General features: G+C 35.8%; 3 protein-coding genes and 1 long non-coding RNA gene across 4 annotated transcripts; 1 reads left to right on the top strand and 3 right to left on the bottom strand.

Annotated features, from left to right (window-relative positions):
• Positions 1-2,014: 2,014 nt before the first annotated feature.
• Positions 2,015-10,622, top strand: BGAL8 (beta-galactosidase 8). Its single transcript, XM_011046076.1, has 19 exons — positions 2,015-2,735; positions 2,813-2,908; positions 3,036-3,148; positions 3,239-3,305; positions 3,408-3,500; positions 3,784-3,927; positions 4,113-4,201; positions 4,298-4,403; positions 4,535-4,622; positions 4,802-4,920; positions 5,514-5,675; positions 7,211-7,413; positions 7,561-7,670; positions 7,811-7,920; positions 8,200-8,313; positions 8,497-8,595; positions 9,577-9,785; positions 9,864-10,200; positions 10,289-10,622. Exons 1-19 carry the CDS (start codon positions 2,553-2,555, stop codon positions 10,394-10,396), a joined length of 2,550 nt encoding a protein of 849 aa, XP_011044378.1. The 5' UTR covers positions 2,015-2,552; the 3' UTR covers positions 10,397-10,622.
• On the bottom strand, positions 6,179-7,203 carry LOC105139587 (uncharacterized). The gene is made up of 2 exons (XR_845008.1): positions 6,479-7,203; positions 6,179-6,279 (listed from the first exon to the last, which is right to left on the bottom strand). It is a non-coding gene; the product is annotated as an uncharacterized LOC105139587 (long non-coding RNA).
• LOC105139589 (uncharacterized) lies at positions 10,554-12,046 on the bottom strand. The gene is made up of 2 exons (XM_011046077.1): positions 11,532-12,046; positions 10,554-11,415 (listed from the first exon to the last, which is right to left on the bottom strand). The coding sequence occupies exons 1-2, from the start codon at positions 11,839-11,841 to the stop codon at positions 10,697-10,699; spliced, it is 1,029 nt and encodes a 342-aa protein (XP_011044379.1). The 5' UTR covers positions 11,842-12,046; the 3' UTR covers positions 10,554-10,696.
• Positions 12,047-14,903: 2,857 nt separating this feature from the next.
• LOC105139586 (uncharacterized) lies at positions 14,904-16,695 on the bottom strand. Its single transcript, XM_011046075.1, has 2 exons — positions 15,898-16,695; positions 14,904-15,793 (listed from the first exon to the last, which is right to left on the bottom strand). Exons 1-2 carry the CDS (start codon positions 16,457-16,459, stop codon positions 15,066-15,068), a joined length of 1,290 nt encoding a protein of 429 aa, XP_011044377.1. The 5' UTR covers positions 16,460-16,695; the 3' UTR covers positions 14,904-15,065.
• Positions 16,696-17,273: the final 578 nt, after the last annotated feature.

Below are 17,273 nucleotides of genomic sequence, written 5' to 3'. Positions count from 1 at the left end.
TCAATTAAAAGGTCCATTATGTTGATTGTTCTTGTAGAAACAAAGAGGCTCATGTCATGGTAAACTAGTCTCTTACACCTGTATATGATTTTTTATAACTTACTTCACCTTGAGTAAACTTTTATCTTATAAGGTATAATTTTTTTCTCTAGAGAGCATGTTTTTTTATCCCTTTTGTTAAGGCCTCTAAGGCTAATGACTTAAATAATTCTTATACCTTAAGTATTTCCTTATTGAACCTTTTCAAATATACCCATATAAACTCGCCCTCTCGTTAGATAACATTAAATAGCTACCTGTTGGCTTGTATGATGGTGTTGAAGCATGTCACTAGCTTAGTGTAGAGGTCACTAAACCTTTCAATATAGCTTGGCTTTAAATTATTGCATCATGCACACAAACCACTGGAAGGTTATGGAAAGGATTTTACATATTAAATCATTGTCATAGATGACCAGCTCTAAGCTATTTTGCATATTTTTTTACATGTTTTCTTAGGTCAACTAGGTCATCATAGCTGCCCAGGCTTATTTTTGTAGAAATGTAATCCTTAGATAACTAAGTATTCAATACTCATTAGGATAATGGAGAACCCCTCCACTAATAGGGGTTATAGTCATTTTTTCAGGTATGGTCCTATATAGACTGTCTCTTAATCCTTTGCATATTAGACTCTTAAAATCCCAATGAGTTTGGCATGGAAAAATGGTTACAATAACTAGTTTTCATATCATAGTAGCTAAAAGAATTGCATTCAAAATATCAGCTATGTACATGGGTATCGCAATGGCATGAGCAATCCCTTGAGGGACTCTTATGAATGTCATTCTACCAAGTCTCCTCTTGATAATGTAATTGTCTATGAGCACTTAGCATGACCGGTGGTTGTGTCACTAAGAAGTTATGTGTTGCTAAAGGTGTCAAGACTTATTAGAGTGACAAAGTCTAATTTTACATCTAGATTACCAACACAACCTGAGTAAAGAGTTGCATCTGAATGGTGAGTTCTTGAAGGTCTAGTTGGGTAGAAGTACTTACGGTAATGAGTAGATTTATGTGATATTCTAGCTCTATGTCTTAGTTGTGTGTCATGGAATGACATGGAAATGCCATAAACAAGTTTTTGATGAACAATTAATGGATTTTTTATACGAGTTCCCACGGACGATGTTAAATAATGAGTTCTTAAAGTATCCAAAAAGCTTAAGAATAATGCTTATATGTTGGATAATTGATTCATTTTTTATTTTAAACAATTTAATTTATTCTCCTTAACTAAGGTGTCTGGTGGCTTGATATAGAAAATCTAAGTGATTGGTAACTAATAGTTAATGGTGCCTAATAAGTCAAGATGGTTGATACCTATAAAATATCTCTTATTATAGATTTAGAAATTTTTAAATGCTTAAGTAAGTATTTTTTTTAGATAAAAAAAGTGTAATAATATTTTAAAAAAACAAACTCTAAAATTATATATACTAAAAATATTAAAAATAATTTTTACCCTTCATATTCACATCAAATACTAAGATCTATAATAATTTATTTGTAAAAAAATCCTCATAACTAACCTATTTTTTTTATGCATATAAGTTCTATAATTCCTACTCATCAAAGATTCAAATATTATAATTTATTTTTAAATAAAATCCTCACAAATTATTTTTTATTTAATGCATATTCCATTATAAAATGAAATAAAACATAATATTAAAAATTAATTTAAAAACAAATAACATGAACCATCTTTTAAAGTACATTTAATATGATTTATAAAAAATAATTTTTGAATGTGAGTTGTAATTTATAATTTTTTTTTACAAATTGTAAACAAAAAATAAAAAATTATTTAAATTTAGCAGTATGTTTACCAAAAATGGCATAGAATATAAAATACAAATCAATTTTTCTATACAAAAAATATAGAAATTAGAATTCATAAGTTAAAACTTAAAGATTTTAAGTAAAAAAGAACTTCAACACGCGTAAGTAAGAAAGTGAAATGCACAAAAACTTGGTGGCAGATGAAGCATAAAAAATTAATGCATGATCCTCTGTCCCCCCAATCCTCCACCACTACCTTCACATGATTCAACACCACCAGCTGATCACTTCTCTACAAGAATAAACTTAGTGGGGTGGATTGGAAACCCAGATTGACTTCGCTTCCACATAGAGGAGGAGGAGGAATAGGAGGGTGGGGAAACCAACGAAAGGAAAACACAGTCGCTAAAGGAAGAAGATAAGGAGGAGGAGGAAGCAAACAAATGATGATTCATTGATGACGTCGGACTGTGCTGTGGATGAAGGGCAGATGGCGTGTCGTCTCCTCCGGCGCATTTGTCTTCTATCTTAAAACACAGAATCAAACAAGTTTTAAGTTAAAGTAAAACCAAAAAATAAATAGCAAGCAAAGCAACAGAGATAATCCACTAGGAAGGACTACCAGTACTAGCACTAGTTTGTGTTAGCATTCCTTCCTTTGAACAAAATTAAGCTGAAAAATAAACAAAGTCGAGAATATCAAATCATATCATATAGCATAGGTGGAAATGAGAGGAAGGGATCAGATTCTTCAGCTACTGCTCGTGTATGTGTTTTTGTCTGTGCTTCTAACATTAGCAACGACGTCCTATGGAGTCAATGTGACTTACGATCATAGGGCCTTGTTGATTGATGGAAAACGCAGAGTCTTGGTCTCCGGTTCCATTCATTATCCTCGCAGTACAGCTGAGGTATGCCGTGTGTATATGATGTTTTGTTTTTGTACTTGTATTTGTATTTAATCTTAGCAGTAGTGATAATTTTGCAGATGTGGGCTGACCTTATACAAAAATCTAAAGATGGAGGGTTGGACGTTATTGAGACTTACGTTTTCTGGAATGCACACGAGCCTGTTAAAAACCAGGTAGGTTGCTCCTTTCTTTCACATATTCTCTTGATACTCTCTGTTTGGTTGGTTCGTTGCTGAGGAAGATTCATTGCATTTATTATTAGAGAGTGATTAATGTTAATAAAATATGTTTCGACAACAGTATAATTTTGAAGGAAGATATGATCTGGTGAAATTTATCAAGTTAGTGGGAGAAGCTGGACTTTATGCTCATCTACGGATTGGGCCGTATGTCTGCGCAGAGTGGAATTATGGGTGGGGGATTCTTTGCCGCTGCTGAATTATCAAGTGATGCTTAGCCTTTCTTCTTCTATTTAATTAATTAATTTGTTTATTTGAGAGCAGTGGGTTTCCTCTTTGGTTGCATTTTGTACCGGGAATCAAGTTTCGAACTGATAACGAGCCATTCAAGGTTTTTTTTTTATTTCTTATAATTAATTATTGTTTTGTTGGTGTTTCTGTTATTTTGTTTCTGGGAAGTTTTGGTTAATGGATCCCTCTCTTTCTCTTTCAGGCTGAGATGCAGCGGTTTACGGCCAAGATTGTGAACATGATGAAGCAGGAGAAGCTTTATGCATCTCAAGGAGGGCCCATCATTTTATCGCAGGTCTCTTTCTTTATTTGTTTTCAAGTATTCTTGTCTTGATGACCAATTATGCATATTCTTTTTCTAGGTTCTTTTGCATCATCAGTCAACAGTGCATAGTCTTTTTCTAGGTACTCTTGCATCACCAGTCTATTAACGTAATCGATCACTGATTGACTCGTTCGCTCATTGAGGATTATTGTTTTCTAGAAGCATAAAGAAAAGCTCTTCTTCTTCTTTTTTTCCTTTTTTTCTTCCAAAGAAAAGGTGGGGTTTTTATGAACATTTTCCCCCTAAATTTCAGATTGAAAATGAGTACGGAAACATTGATTCAGCATATGGAGCTGCTGCTAAAAGCTATATCAACTGGGCAGCAAGCATGGCTGTGTCTCTGGATACTGGAGTTCCGTGGGTTATGTGCCAGCAAGCAGATGCTCCTGATCCCATTGTGAGTTTATTTTACCTTGTGGCTTATTAAATCAGAATTACTGCATGTGCATGTTTGTGGAAAACAATCAAACTTTAAGTTACAGACTCCAGTCTGCATTGTGCCTTCTGCCAATTAGAATATCACACACATGCTTATTTGACATTCTCTGTTTTTTTTTTTTTTTTTTTTTGAAATTCTTCCAGATAAACACCTGCAATGGATTCTACTGTGACCAGTTCACCCCCAATTCTAAAAACAAACCCAAGATGTGGACTGAGAATTGGAGTGGATGGTAGGGATTTGGTTTTAACCTTTAACAATTGCGATAGTTTGGATGATATAAGATGCCTAATCACTCACATCATTCTCAATATTTTAAAAATGATAGGTTCCTTTCCTTTGGCGGTGCTGTTCCCTATAGACCTGTTGAAGACCTTGCATTTGCTGTGGCACGGTTTTACCAGCTAGGAGGGACTTTTCAAAACTATTATATGGTACTGCAATGATACTGAGGAGTCCATGACATTTGAGCATTCCCATGTTATCCCATCTGGCATAAAACAATCTTACAAACCAAAAAATGTAACTTCATGTATCAAATCTGATTTTTATTATTCAACTCCAGTACCATGGTGGGACTAACTTTGGCCGGAGTACTGGTGGACCTTTTATTTCTACAAGTTATGATTACGATGCTCCTCTTGATGAATACGGTACGTCTTTTGTCTACCTGTTAGCTTTAACAATTGTGTGAAACTTAATGTTTATTGTCGACATGATGTTGTAATGATACTTCGCTAATGGTTTATTGTGGGGATTAACCCATATTTGCTCTGAGAATTTTTCAACGTCCATCTACAAGAGGATTTGGCATATTTGACATGTATTGCAGGACTTACAAGACAACCTAAGTGGGGTCATCTGAAGGATTTGCATAAGTCCATCAAGCTTTGTGAAGAAGCATTGGTGGCGACTGATCCAGTAACTTCATCTCTAGGTCAAAACTTGGAGGTACATCCCATTTAATGAAACTAGTTATTTCGCTTTACATTTGAAACATCAATTTCTGTATGTGTGAATGAATAGAATTCTTAGATACACTTCTTTGAGGACTCAAAGTACTACGATTCTGTAAGAACTAATATTGCTTAGTTAAAATTATTTAAGTTGACCTACCTCTGGGGAGGGTTCATGTTGTTTCGTCCATCTGTTCACCAGCTCTGTTAAGCACTCACACCTCAAATTCAGAGAAACAAAAGGTTTGCCATGAAATTCCTATAGCTTGTTGACCATGTTTATTTTGATTTTCAATATGAATGGGAACTTTATCCGCTTGATTACACAACCTTTTACATTAAAATGTCATGATACTATAGTAACATTTGTGCCCTTTCTAAGATTTTTTATATAATTTGCTCACTCCTTACAGGTAAAAAATGTGTGGTTTGGTCCTTTTTGTTTTCTGGAAATCAATGTAGATATTTTTAGAAGATACTGGCTTCCAAAATAAGTTCATGCATTGCTAGAGTCCTTCAACTTTTGACATGCTTTCCATGCTTGCTGAAAGTTAATCTATAATTTCTTTTGATGTATTTTCCTTTCAGGCTACTGTTTATAAAACCGGAACTGGGCTATGCTCTGCTTTTCTAGCCAATTTTGGCACATCTGACAAAACTGTAAATTTCAATGGCAATTCGTATAACTTGCCTGGTTGGTCTGTGAGCATCTTACCAGACTGCAAGAATGTAGCTCTTAATACAGCAAAGGTTAGCCTCATTAGTATGTCTTAAATTTACTTATTTGGCACTTGCTAGATTGTTCAATAATTTGGTAAATATGTGGATCCTTGGTTAGTATATCTTACCAGACTGCAAGAATGTAGCTCTTAATACAGCAAAGATTAGCCTCATAAGTATGTCTTAAATCTATTTATTTATTTAGCACTTGCTAGATTGTTCAATAATTTGGCTAAATATGTGGATCCTTGGTTGCGGAATCTGTATTTGCATAGTCTTACTGATATCTTGAAGACTTGGCAATATTCACCAATATTACTAATTGTTATCTTCTCTATTCTATGCTGAATGGCATATCTTGGAGACAAGTTTCCGCAATCATTTCTTTTGGGTAAAAGTCGTGGTTAATGTTCTGCTACCTCCATATGGAAAAATTAACTACATATTTCAGCCATAACAGAATCCTTCAGCTATTACTCATACTTGCCTTATTAACTATGCTCTTTTCCCCAGCTGGGTGGCAATATGTTTTGGCTGAAGATACTTGTCAAATTTCAGTATTTGTCTTCATTTTTTCTTTTTCTAAACCTATATCCTTTCAAACTCTGTAAGAAGATTCCAACAAACTTAGTTTCTCTAATTCCAACCGGAGCGATGTTGGGAACTTGTGCTCCTGATAACAAAAGCTGGATTCTATCTCTTCCTTCTGTGAAGCATATCTAATTGTTGGTTGATTGGTTTGTGGTGCTGCTCTCACCATGCTGTGGAGTTGAACCACTGTTCTTCCTTACCTTTCGTGGTGAAATTCCACTTCCCCTTGTTCTTTCTACTACAGTTTGTATGAAATGAATTATGGTATTGCTAAATGCTGGCTCAATATTTTCAATTGTTCTAGTTTGGGTCCATTGAAAGTGTCTTTTCTGAAGTTCGAGGAATTTTTTAAGATGCATAACTGACCATATTTTACTGCAATCCAATTGGTCAAATATTATTTGGCAGTTCTATCCATTCATGCTATGCGTCTCTACTTGCATTGGCAAATTTAGATGCACAGATGGGGCTGGTCATTAAAGGGTCTGTTTTTCCATTTCTTTGTGAATTACATCAGAATTACTCTTACGCGTCTAAAGACTTAAAGAATTGCACATTAATTCAGTAATTAGAAAATGCTGAATGTCTTGGGATGCTATAAAGGGTAAAATTATTTTCCAACTTTTGTATGTAGCTTCATTTAAACTTCCTGCATGTGAATCGTTTTATTGCACACTGATACATGTGAGCTATGGAGGCACTAGCTAATAGTTGTGCTGTTTAAAATATGTAAATGCAATGTATTGAAACTTTCAGTGTGATTTTTCCAAACCATTCCTGTCTGATAAGTAATACCAGTTTGCATTTTTGTTGACAATAATTTCATTTGCATTGTCGTGGATTTCCCAAAAATAAAAGGTTTTGCCTTTTAAAGCTATTTAGCAGATAGAAGTTTTTTCTTTCTTTCTTGTGGTTTAGCCCCCTTCACATTCTGCTAGCCGACTAACCAAAATATCTTGACTTTCTCGTGACAGATTAACTCTATGACAGTGATTCCAAGCTTTGTACATCAATCTATAAAAGGAGATGCGGATTCTGCCGATACACTTGGCTCTAGCTGGAGTTGGATATATGAACCAGTAGGTATCTCAAAGAATGATGCATTCGTGAAACCTGGACTATTGGAGCAGATAAATACTACAGCTGATAAAAGTGACTACTTATGGTACTCACTGAGGTACATCAGTGTATTACTTCCAATTTCTTTAAGCAGGCGTGGTCTGTTTGCTTCTTCAATCTACTACATTGTTGATGTGTTCGATGTCTAAATTTATGATTAATTGTTGTGTTTGATATGAAAACCTCTCTGGTTATCTTGTCACAGTACTGTTATCAAAGATAATGAGCCTTTTCTTGAAGATGGATCTCAAACTGTTCTTCATGTGGAGTCTCTTGGCCACGCCCTTCATGCTTTTGTCAATGGAAAGCTTGCAGGTGATGGAAAATAAACAATGAACCGAGGATTTGCATCTTCTTGTTGTCATAGATGGAAGAAGGCTGCTGTGTAGTTTCAGTTTTGGCATAAGTGCTCATCTTCGTTTGCTATGTTAATATAACTATTGGAGCATTTACAGGTAGTGGAACAGGAAACGCTGGCAATGCTAAGGTTGCAGTGGAGATTCCTGTCACACTCTTACCTGGGAAGAACACTATCGATCTCCTTAGTTTGACTGCAGGACTTCAGGTTCGACTTTCCTTGCTAAGATTTATGCTTTAATATTTGGATGCATTAATTTTCAATTTTGAAAGAATATGATATCTTCTGGTAAATCCCGCCATTCAAATACAATTAATGTCATGCCCCAAGTTTCGCATAAGTTGTCAAGGTGGGAGATCTTAGGTGCATAAATTAAGCCCAAAGATACAGAAGTGATTGGCCCCTGGTATTACAATTCTGTTTGAACCACCCTGGTGTTATAATTAGATGTGATGCAAATTGATGGAAATCTGTGTTTTATATCAGAACTATGGAGCTTTTTTTGAGTTAACGGGTGCGGGGATTACTGGTCCAGTAAAACTGGAAGGCCTGAAAAATGGCACTACTGTTGACCTTTCTTCATTGCAGTGGACATATCAGGTCAGTCTTTGTTTTCCGACAATCTGACAGATAATGCAGTTGATACTAGAACATGATGAATACTTTGGATATTTTCTTAAAACATTTTCCTGTTTACTTCCTTAATAAGTAGAGCGTGTAGCCAAAAGAATGAATGCAGCATTCTTAAGTTTCCTTTCTTCATCTTTTAAATCGAGAATGCAGATTGGACTTAAAGGTGAAGAATTAGGCCTGTCTAGTGGAAATTCTCAATGGGTTACACAACCTGCCTTGCCCACGAAGCAGCCTTTGATCTGGTACAAGGTAATTAGTTGGCTATTGATGATCTAGGTTTAATTAAATATGGAATCCATAATATAATCAAGCCATATGCTATGATCCTTCCAGTTTTACTGTGATATTGGAGTTTGGTCAACAATTCGTTGCAGGCTGATACAATTTTCTAAGCACATGAATTTTTCTGATTAGATTATAAAGGAGATTTAGACTGAAATAAACTTTTGGAACCAGCTGGTCTTCAGACTATGCTAGGTCAAGAGCAGACCTTTTCATGGGCCGGGCCAGCTCACCCCCCTGCTAATTTTGCTAGGCCTGGGCCCAGAGTGGCCTGATCATTCAGGCCTGCTACTGAACCTGAGCTCAGCTCACGACGATCCACGGGCCATGGGATTTTGAGCTTATTGAAAAAAGAATTAAAAGGGGATGAAACTAACCAGCTCAAACCTCTGATGTACCATGTCTAATTAGATTAGCATGGAAACATTCTCACTCTCACCCCTCCAAATAAAAAAAATATATATGCTGATTTTGTAGGAAAAGAGGATCTTATTATTTCCCATTCATGCTGCCTGCATAGATAATAGATGGGCATGAGGATTCATATATATAACACAACCGTAATAGGTATTAGAAGCAGTTGATCCAGTAAACCGGAGTAAATTTTTGTGAGATTTTTGACGCACGTGATATTTTGTGATTTCTTATAACAACAAGAGAGATTAACTCACGGCTTCTTCATGTGACCGTTTGTCATATCTAGAGTTATATATGCTTCTGGTCTTTTCATGTGGTTAAACATGGAAAATTTCACACTAATTTCATTTTTTTGTACATTTACATGTGTTTGGATGTTTTGAACACTCAAATTGGTTTTCCTTATTCGGGTGTTTTAATTGGATAGCTTTGCAAGTCACCACAATTGCATTTGGTCTGTGTCACCATTTGGCTGTTCTGAATGCTGCGGAATTGATTTTTTAAAACTAACTTCTGGTAATCATGTTCCAGACCAGTTTCAATGCCCCTGCTGGAAATGATCCAATCGCAATTGATTTCTTGGGGATGGGGAAGGGTGAGGCATGGGTGAATGGACAAAGCATTGGACGTTATTGGCCTACCAAGGTGTCTCCAACTAGTGGTTGCTCCAACTGCAATTACAGAGGATCTTACAGTTCAAGCAAATGTCTCAAGAACTGTGCAAAGCCTTCTCAGACATTGTAAGTGCTCAAGAATCCAATGGGGAAGTGTTTGGAACGTTTCAAAGTTTTTGGTTGTGATAATTAGTAATGTTGCAGATACCATGTGCCCCGTTCATGGGTGGAATCAAGTGGCAACACTCTTGTGTTGTTTGAGGAAATTGGAGGGGATCCAACTCAGATAGTTTTTGCTACAAGACAGAGCGCAAGTTTGTGCTCACACGTATCAGAGTCTCACCCATTACCGGTAGATATGTGGAGCTCAAATTCAGAAGCAGAAAGAAAAGCAGGGCCAGTACTGTCATTGGAGTGCCCCTTTCCTAATCAGGTCATTTCTTCAATCAAATTTGCAAGCTTTGGAACCCCTCGCGGAACTTGTGGGAGTTTCAGTCACGGCCAGTGCAAAAGCACTAGGGCCCTTTCTATTGTAAAGAAGGTGCGACTCTGCTCATTCTTCGAATAGGGTTCTATGCACATATCTCTAACTTGTGCTGGTTTGTACCGACAAATGCTATTTTTAACAGGCTTGCATCGGATCAAAGAGTTGCAGCATTGGAGCATCAGCCAGTACATTTGGTGACCCATGCAGGGGAGTAGCAAAGAGTTTAGCTGTTGAAGCTTCCTGCGCATAAGATTTTGCTTCTTGGGACAAGCTATTCAAGTGGCTCAGAAAATGCAACTCATGGATGTTGGTTTTTACTATCCATATTGTGTAACAAAAATGTGATTTAATAAACAGACAGGGAAAATGAAAAGGAAAAGAAAAGCAAAGAAAAGAAAAGCCTTTAGTAAATTAAAGACGAGCAACTTTCCTGCTATTATTTATGATTTCAATCCAAAGACAAAACTTACCAAACAGCACACAATTTTTAGTCAAAAGGGTACGAATACAATTTTTATTTTTTCAGTTTGCTACCAGTAATGGGTTGCTCCTAAATGGTTGCGGTGCCAGACTCTGGTTGAAACCTGCAGACATTACAAAGAGGGGAGTAGAGGGTGGGAGTCTGGTACTTGTCCTCTCCTCCCATCATCGGCATAGGAACCCCTAGCTTGACAGGGCTAACATAACCTGGCCTGTAAGTCTTTCCCAAGACACCTTCGACGAGATCTGTAAGGTTAAAGAATTTGAACTGTGTTTCCAAATGAGCAAAAGCATCGTTTTCTGGTAGCTGGTAGTTGTGTGCCCTGTTTTCTTCCTTCCCAATAGGCCTCACCTTTATATTTAGTTCGACCAGGTTGGCAACTTGCACTCTTACAGTGTTAGTATCATCAGTTCGTTCCACCACAACCTCTCTTTCTTCGCCGTTAGCTCTCCACTCGGCGTCTCCATCAGTGGGGATATTGACTGTCTGGCCATTCCACTTCACCGTGAGAGCATCAAAGTTATCGTCCCATTTTGAGACTCTCTTTGCTGCGATGACTAGTGTATGAGTGTCAAACATGATGGAGAGGGCTTGCACCCAAGTGAAATCGCGAGTCCTGCCTTTCGGTCGAGTTCCAATGAAGTGTGCATTAATTTGGAGGTTATCATCAGAGACAATAGCGAAGTTTCCTCCCTTTGCACCATGGAAGTAGAACATCACTCCATCACCACCAACGAAGCGAGGATCATAGCAGAGGGAGCCATATCCATTGCAGTTTGGTCTTCTAACTGCATGCGAAAGACATGGTAAAAAATAGATATACGACGGACAAGTTATTAGTTTTAGAAGCTGTAGCCAAATAATTACAACAAATTAGCAGCAGCAGGAACACGGTATAACTTACACTTGCAAGTAACTTCACATTTGCTACTGCAGTCAATGAAGCATCCCTTCTGCTTCTTGTTTTTCACGGGCTTCCTCACCTTGCATTGATCTGGACACACAAGCGTCTTGTTTAGGCAGGCCCCCCTTGCTTGGCAGAAAGCTCTTTCATTTCCTGAAGGTGATGGCGACAACATGTAGTAATGTGTTATTGCTGCGTCATAGGGTGACTTCTTGCCTTTGCTGGTATCACCTTGAACAGAGTAGGCTTTCCTTGAAACATATACAAGAAAGAATGCTGCTAGAATGTATGACTTCCTTCTAATATCCATGTCTGCAACCGAGCAATGTCGAGAGAGAGAGAGAGAGAGAGAGGAGATGGGAACGATAGGGTTTCAAAGGGTAAATATATAGAGAAGAGTTGTGGGTTGATATGAGGTGCAGCTAGCTAGGCCTTGGTGTTCGGCTTAATTCTAGTAAATTTGCTTCTTCCCTTGTGCAAAGAGTTGAGAAGAGTTGTTTCTGCTAATATTCTATGACTCTGCCCACTGGTTGCTGGGTCTAATGGATGCATTGCTGGCTGTCTACTTTCTTTTGCTTGAGTTTCATGGCCAAGTTTTCTCCAACTTGCAATTATAAAGACTCCCGATAAATGTTTAGAGAATTCACACGCTACAAGAAATGCACACTCAATCTTGAAAGCACACAACAGCTCACTAGAACACGTGATTTCACGCGCTAAAAAAATAGGAACAAGCATGTATTTCATATTACCAATGGGTATAGAAGTAGTCAAAATTATAATCTTGGAGAGCTTGTGTTTTTTTTAAATATTTTTTATTTAAAAATAAATTAAAATAATATATTTTAAAATTTAAAAAAAAAATTAACATCAACATATTAAAACAACAACATAAAAATATTTTAAAATTAATTTTTAAAAAATTAATTTTTTTAAAAGCATGGTTAAACCACACTTCCAAACATCTTTTGAAATCTTCAATGATGGACAAAATCAATCCTAAACCTATAAATTTCACCATTAAGTTATTATACAATTAAGATTAAAATTTATTTTACATCATAATAAGTCTCCCCCTTAACTTAAATTCTTTTAATAGCCAAGACTCTTCATATTAGTTATGAAGCCTATTAGAGATAATCCTTGACGCCATTGGTTATCCAAATTAATTCCAAGTGATGCTTGAACTTGGACAATAAAAATGACTTTGTTAATATGTAGATTGATTATTTATAGTAATAATATTCTCAATAATATCATTTAAAATATTAATATTATCTAAAATATTAATATATAATTTTGAGATATATAATTTAACTAGTCAAGTGCTAAGTATATTTATTAAAAATTATTAATTTAAATTTTATAAATTTTAGAATCATTAAAAATTTATATAGTTATTAACTTTAGAACTATAAAATTAATTAGAATGTGTGCAAACTTATAATATATATATATATATATGAATAAAATGGTACCACTTTTTCCTCTCATAATGAAGACTAGATTTGTTGCCCGCAATACAATTCTTGTGTATATTTTCCAGCCTTTTCGAATTATACTTTACAAAAAGTGTTTTTTGGATCCCAAAGGGCTTAATGTTTACAGATTTGATGCAGCATTGATTGGAGAACATTATGCTAATGCAGTCTTCTGCTTACTGCTTTTTATCCTGGGAAGTCACATGCTAGGGCATTTCAAAGACAAGTTACTTTTTTCAAAACAAGTTACTATATTTATTAATTTTAAGGGATATTGTTTAATTAGTTAGTTTTTAAATATTTTTTAAAAAATTATTAGTTTGAATCTCATGAATGTTGACAATGAAAATTTATATAATTATTAATTTTAAAATATATAAGATTAATTAAAATACGTACAAAATAAATATTTATATTAATTTAAAAAAAAAAGTTCCTATATTGTTAAAGTGAAGTGCCTAGATTAATGTAATTTTTAATACATAAATTGGCCATTTCACTAATGATCGGTGTTAATCTTGCATGATATTATTGCACAATTTATTCACTGGAAAATAATAACACTTAACTTTATCAGATTCATTAGTGCTACTCTCTCTCCAACTCATTACTCAAATTATTAAAGCTTAATTAATAAAGCTTGTAAGATCTCGAAAAGAAATCAGTAGCATATTTGCATGTGACATGATATGGATTGGAATATTTTTTTCCTAAACTTAAAAAAATTATTAAGAGTATGAAATTTTTTTTTGATAATATCATTAAATTTAATAAAATAGTTCGATCTTGAAACCTGTCAATTTAATTTTTTGTATAGCTCGAGTTTCAAATTAAAATATTTGAAAACTGATACAGAATAAATTATTTAATTTAATAAAATAAAAAATAACTTAGATAACTGATAAAAATATAATATAACTTCTACAAAATTTTAAAATAATAGTTGTTTTTATATTAAGATGATGTCAAATCAAATTAATCTTGGTCATCTTGTGATCTGGGTTATGGAGTTCAATCAATTTAATAATTTTGTTATTTTTTAAATTTTATTTTTATTTAATTTTATAATAATATTATATGCTTTTAAAAATAATATGTATAGCCATTTATTAACGAGGAAGTAACAATAAAAGCTCTTCAAAAGTATATAAAAAAAAGTATATCTGGTTTTTTGTATAATATATGAAATATTAATGACCTTAGACTAGGTCTCAATTTTGTTCGTGAAATCATAGAAATTATAAATTAATATATATTCCTTTTACATATCCTCGGTTATGAAAATATCCAAGTTTTAATCAGTTTCAGCTAGCACAAGACGATGGAGCTCCTGCGTCTTAGTAGAGGTGTTGTGAAAGCAGGGTTCCTATACCAATTAACATGTTCACGCTTACATTCGTAAGTGAGCATAGCCAAGGAATTCAACTTTAACCCTCATTTATATATTGTGTGAGCAACATCGCATCATGCCATTGTAGATCAATCTTGTTGAGACTTGAGAGATCTGTTGAGTTCAAATTAATGGACTATCCCAGACAAAATGCTGCTCACATGGCGTGAACTGCTCAGACTTAATTTCCAAGATCTTAGACTGACGACTATGGTGAGTATGAAGGTTGAGCAGAGACAGACAGTCGATATACGTAGTAATTATCCAGTAAATTAACCCTGTGCATGGCTGTCATCAATGGAAGAAAGAAATTAATGCGGTCCCAGCTAGCTCAAGCTGGCAGCGGATTGCAGCATTTATTCTTGAGCCTTCGTAGCTAGCAGACCACCTCTACATTTCTATTTTTAATATAGCTGCTCCGTGTGCGTGGATGCTGGCTAATTTTCAAATACTAGCTGGTCTTATTCTTCAAGACATTGACTATTTGTAATCAATGGGCGCTTTTCATAACATGATTATTATTTTTATATAAATATTCAAGAAAAAAGAACCTGATGATACAAGCGTTTTCTTCGCTGGTACTGGTTTACAAAGAATTGAATGATGTGATTTTATTTTCTTAATCAAGTCATTAATGTTGAGCTGAGAAGGCAACTTAATCAATTAGATCGTGGCCATCCCATTCCCAGCTGATGCGCCCTGAAACCTGCAAAGCCTGCAGAGGGGTGACGAGAGAGATGGAGTTTGGTACTTGTCCTCTCCCCCCATCATTGGCATGGGCACCCCTGTCTTGACAGGACTAACATAGTCTGGTCTGTATGTCTTTCCCAGAACACCTTCCACGAGATCGGTTAAGTTCTTAAACCTAAACTGTGTCTCCAAGTGAGCAAATGCATCGTTGTCTGGCAACTGGTAGTTGTGAACTTCGTTTTCATGTTTCCCGATAGGCCTCACCTTTATATCCATCTCCAGTAGTCCAGCAACAGTCACTTTCACGGCGTTGGAGTCATCAGTTCTTTCCACTACAACTTGCCTTTCTTCGCTGTCACTCCTCCATTCAGTTTCTCCATCAGTAGGAATGTTAATTGCTTCCCCGTCCCATCGCACATTGAGTGAATCGACATTGTCATCCCAGTGCGATACCTTGTTTGCAGCAATGATAAGATTGTGAGAATCAAACATGACTGAAAGTGCTTGTACCCAGGTGAAGTCCCGAGTCCTTCCTTGAGGTCTACTTCCAATGAAGTGGGCATTAATTTGGAGGTTATCATCAGAGACAATGGCAAAGTTACCACCCTTTGCTCCATGGAAATAGAACATCACACCATCACCACCAACAAACCGAGGATCATAACAGAGAGAGCCATATCCATTACAATTAGGTTTCCTATCTGCAGGTGGATTCACATTAATTAATGAATTTAGAGATACTTCTGACAAATTATTATTAAATAGTTGCTTAATTATAACTAATAAATATGTAACATGTACTTACACTTGCAAGTCACCTCACACTTGCTGCTGCAGTCAACAAAGCACGCCTTGTGCTTCTTGTTCTTCTTGGGCTTCTTCTCTGGGCACTGAGCTGGACAGACTAGGATCTTGTTTTTACAATGCCCCTTCGCCTTGCATTGAGCTCGCTCCTGTCCGCTCCCAAGTGCTGTCAAGTCATCGTGGTCTTCATTGCCACTATTACCCTTTCCATTTCCATTTTTGCCGTTGCCATTACCGTTGCCGTTGCCGTTGCCGTTGTTTCCATTTCCATTATCATTGCCGTCGTTGTTATTACCATTGCTGTTGCCGTGGTTCCCATTGCCATTGTTATTTCCATTATTTCCATTTCCATTGTTATTGCCATTGTTTTCGTTCCCATTGCCATTGCCACTGCCTTGAACAACCATGCCTTGTGTAGCAATTAACACAACGAAAACAGCTACCAAAATAGATGACTTCATTTTAGCCATAAATCTTGGTTTGTAATCTTTTTTGTTGATCCCAAAGTGCTGCAAAACTAATACTGGATTATATGAGATGAAAAAATAGAGTTGCAAAGGCATATATTTATAAGACGTAAACACCGCCAAAGGTTGGCATGATACTCCATGAATCTTTGCTTCCTTCTGTAAAATAAACTTACGTAGCTAGCCAAGTAAAGCAGTTTATTTCTTCAAATTCAATCTTTTGAAACCTTAAAGTTGTGTTTGCTTCTGTTTATTGTAAAGGAGCTCAAAGTACTTGTAAACAGGTAATGTTCTGGGGGTTAATTAGTGGACATATGTGATCCATGGCTTGCTTGCTTCAAGAATTGAAAGATGGTTCTTTCTATATATTTATCTTCACATTTTATACACACACACATAAATATATATATATATATATATATATATATATATCAGCAATTAATATGCAAGCAAGTTGAGCAGGCCCAAGCAGGCATCATTTCGAGAAAGTCAACAAGGCATGTTGCTACATGCATGATCACGCGAAAGCCCCACTTGGATTAAAAATTATGTAAGCAACAATCCAGGCGAATTCATTTTAGATGGTCGAGCTTGCTTACCCTGCAATCGTGCAGAGCCACAGACCATTTTTATACAACTAGCAACAGCTAACTTTTTGGTTACGCTTCGTTAAATTGGAATGGAAAATATTCTAACCCATCTTATTTGAGCCCTCACATACCTAGAACCCATATAACAATATATAGCTTTATTTTGTTACTTTCGATACAATTAACATATACATATACGCAGCTTTTATCCTTGCAGATACCTCCCAAGTCCAAATCCCGTGAGTATTTCTTCAATATGTGCCCAGCAAGATTATAATACTGCCTTAAGCAATCATTAGTTTTCACCTATACATCTTCGT

This window comes from Populus euphratica, unplaced genomic scaffold (genome assembly GCF_000495115.2).
Source record: "Populus euphratica unplaced genomic scaffold, PopEup_1.0 scaffold94.1, whole genome shotgun sequence".
Lineage (NCBI taxonomy): Eukaryota > Viridiplantae > Streptophyta > Magnoliopsida > Malpighiales > Salicaceae > Populus > Populus euphratica.
Note: the sequence above shows the minus strand (reverse complement) of the source record. Positions and strands in the feature narration are given on the sequence as shown.

What these genes read in the sequence shown, in the direction of transcription:
- BGAL8 (XM_011046076.1), top strand. Translation starts at nt 2,553, where the DNA reads ATGAGAGGAAGGGATCAGATTCTTCAGCTACTGCTCGTGTATGTGTTT. An exon ending in CAGATGCTCCTGATCCCATT is followed by an intron (nt 3,928 to 4,112) that starts GTGAGTTTATTT and finishes AAATTCTTCCAG; the next exon opens with ATAAACACCTGCAATGGATT. An exon ending in AGCCTTTGATCTGGTACAAG is followed by an intron (nt 8,596 to 9,576) that starts GTAATTAGTTGG and finishes ATCATGTTCCAG; the next exon opens with ACCAGTTTCAATGCCCCTGC.
- LOC105139586 (XM_011046075.1), bottom strand. Translation starts at nt 16,459, where the DNA reads ATGCCTTTGCAACTCTATTTTTTCATCTCATATAATCCAGTATTAGTT. An exon ending in GTGTGAGGTGACTTGCAAGT is followed by an intron (nt 15,794 to 15,897) that starts GTAAGTACATGT and finishes ATCCACCTGCAG; the next exon opens with ATAGGAAACCTAATTGTAAT.
- LOC105139589 (XM_011046077.1), bottom strand. Translation starts at nt 11,841, where the DNA reads ATGGATATTAGAAGGAAGTCATACATTCTAGCAGCATTCTTTCTTGTA. An exon ending in ATGTGAAGTTACTTGCAAGT is followed by an intron (nt 11,416 to 11,531) that starts GTAAGTTATACC and finishes TTTCGCATGCAG; the next exon opens with TTAGAAGACCAAACTGCAAT.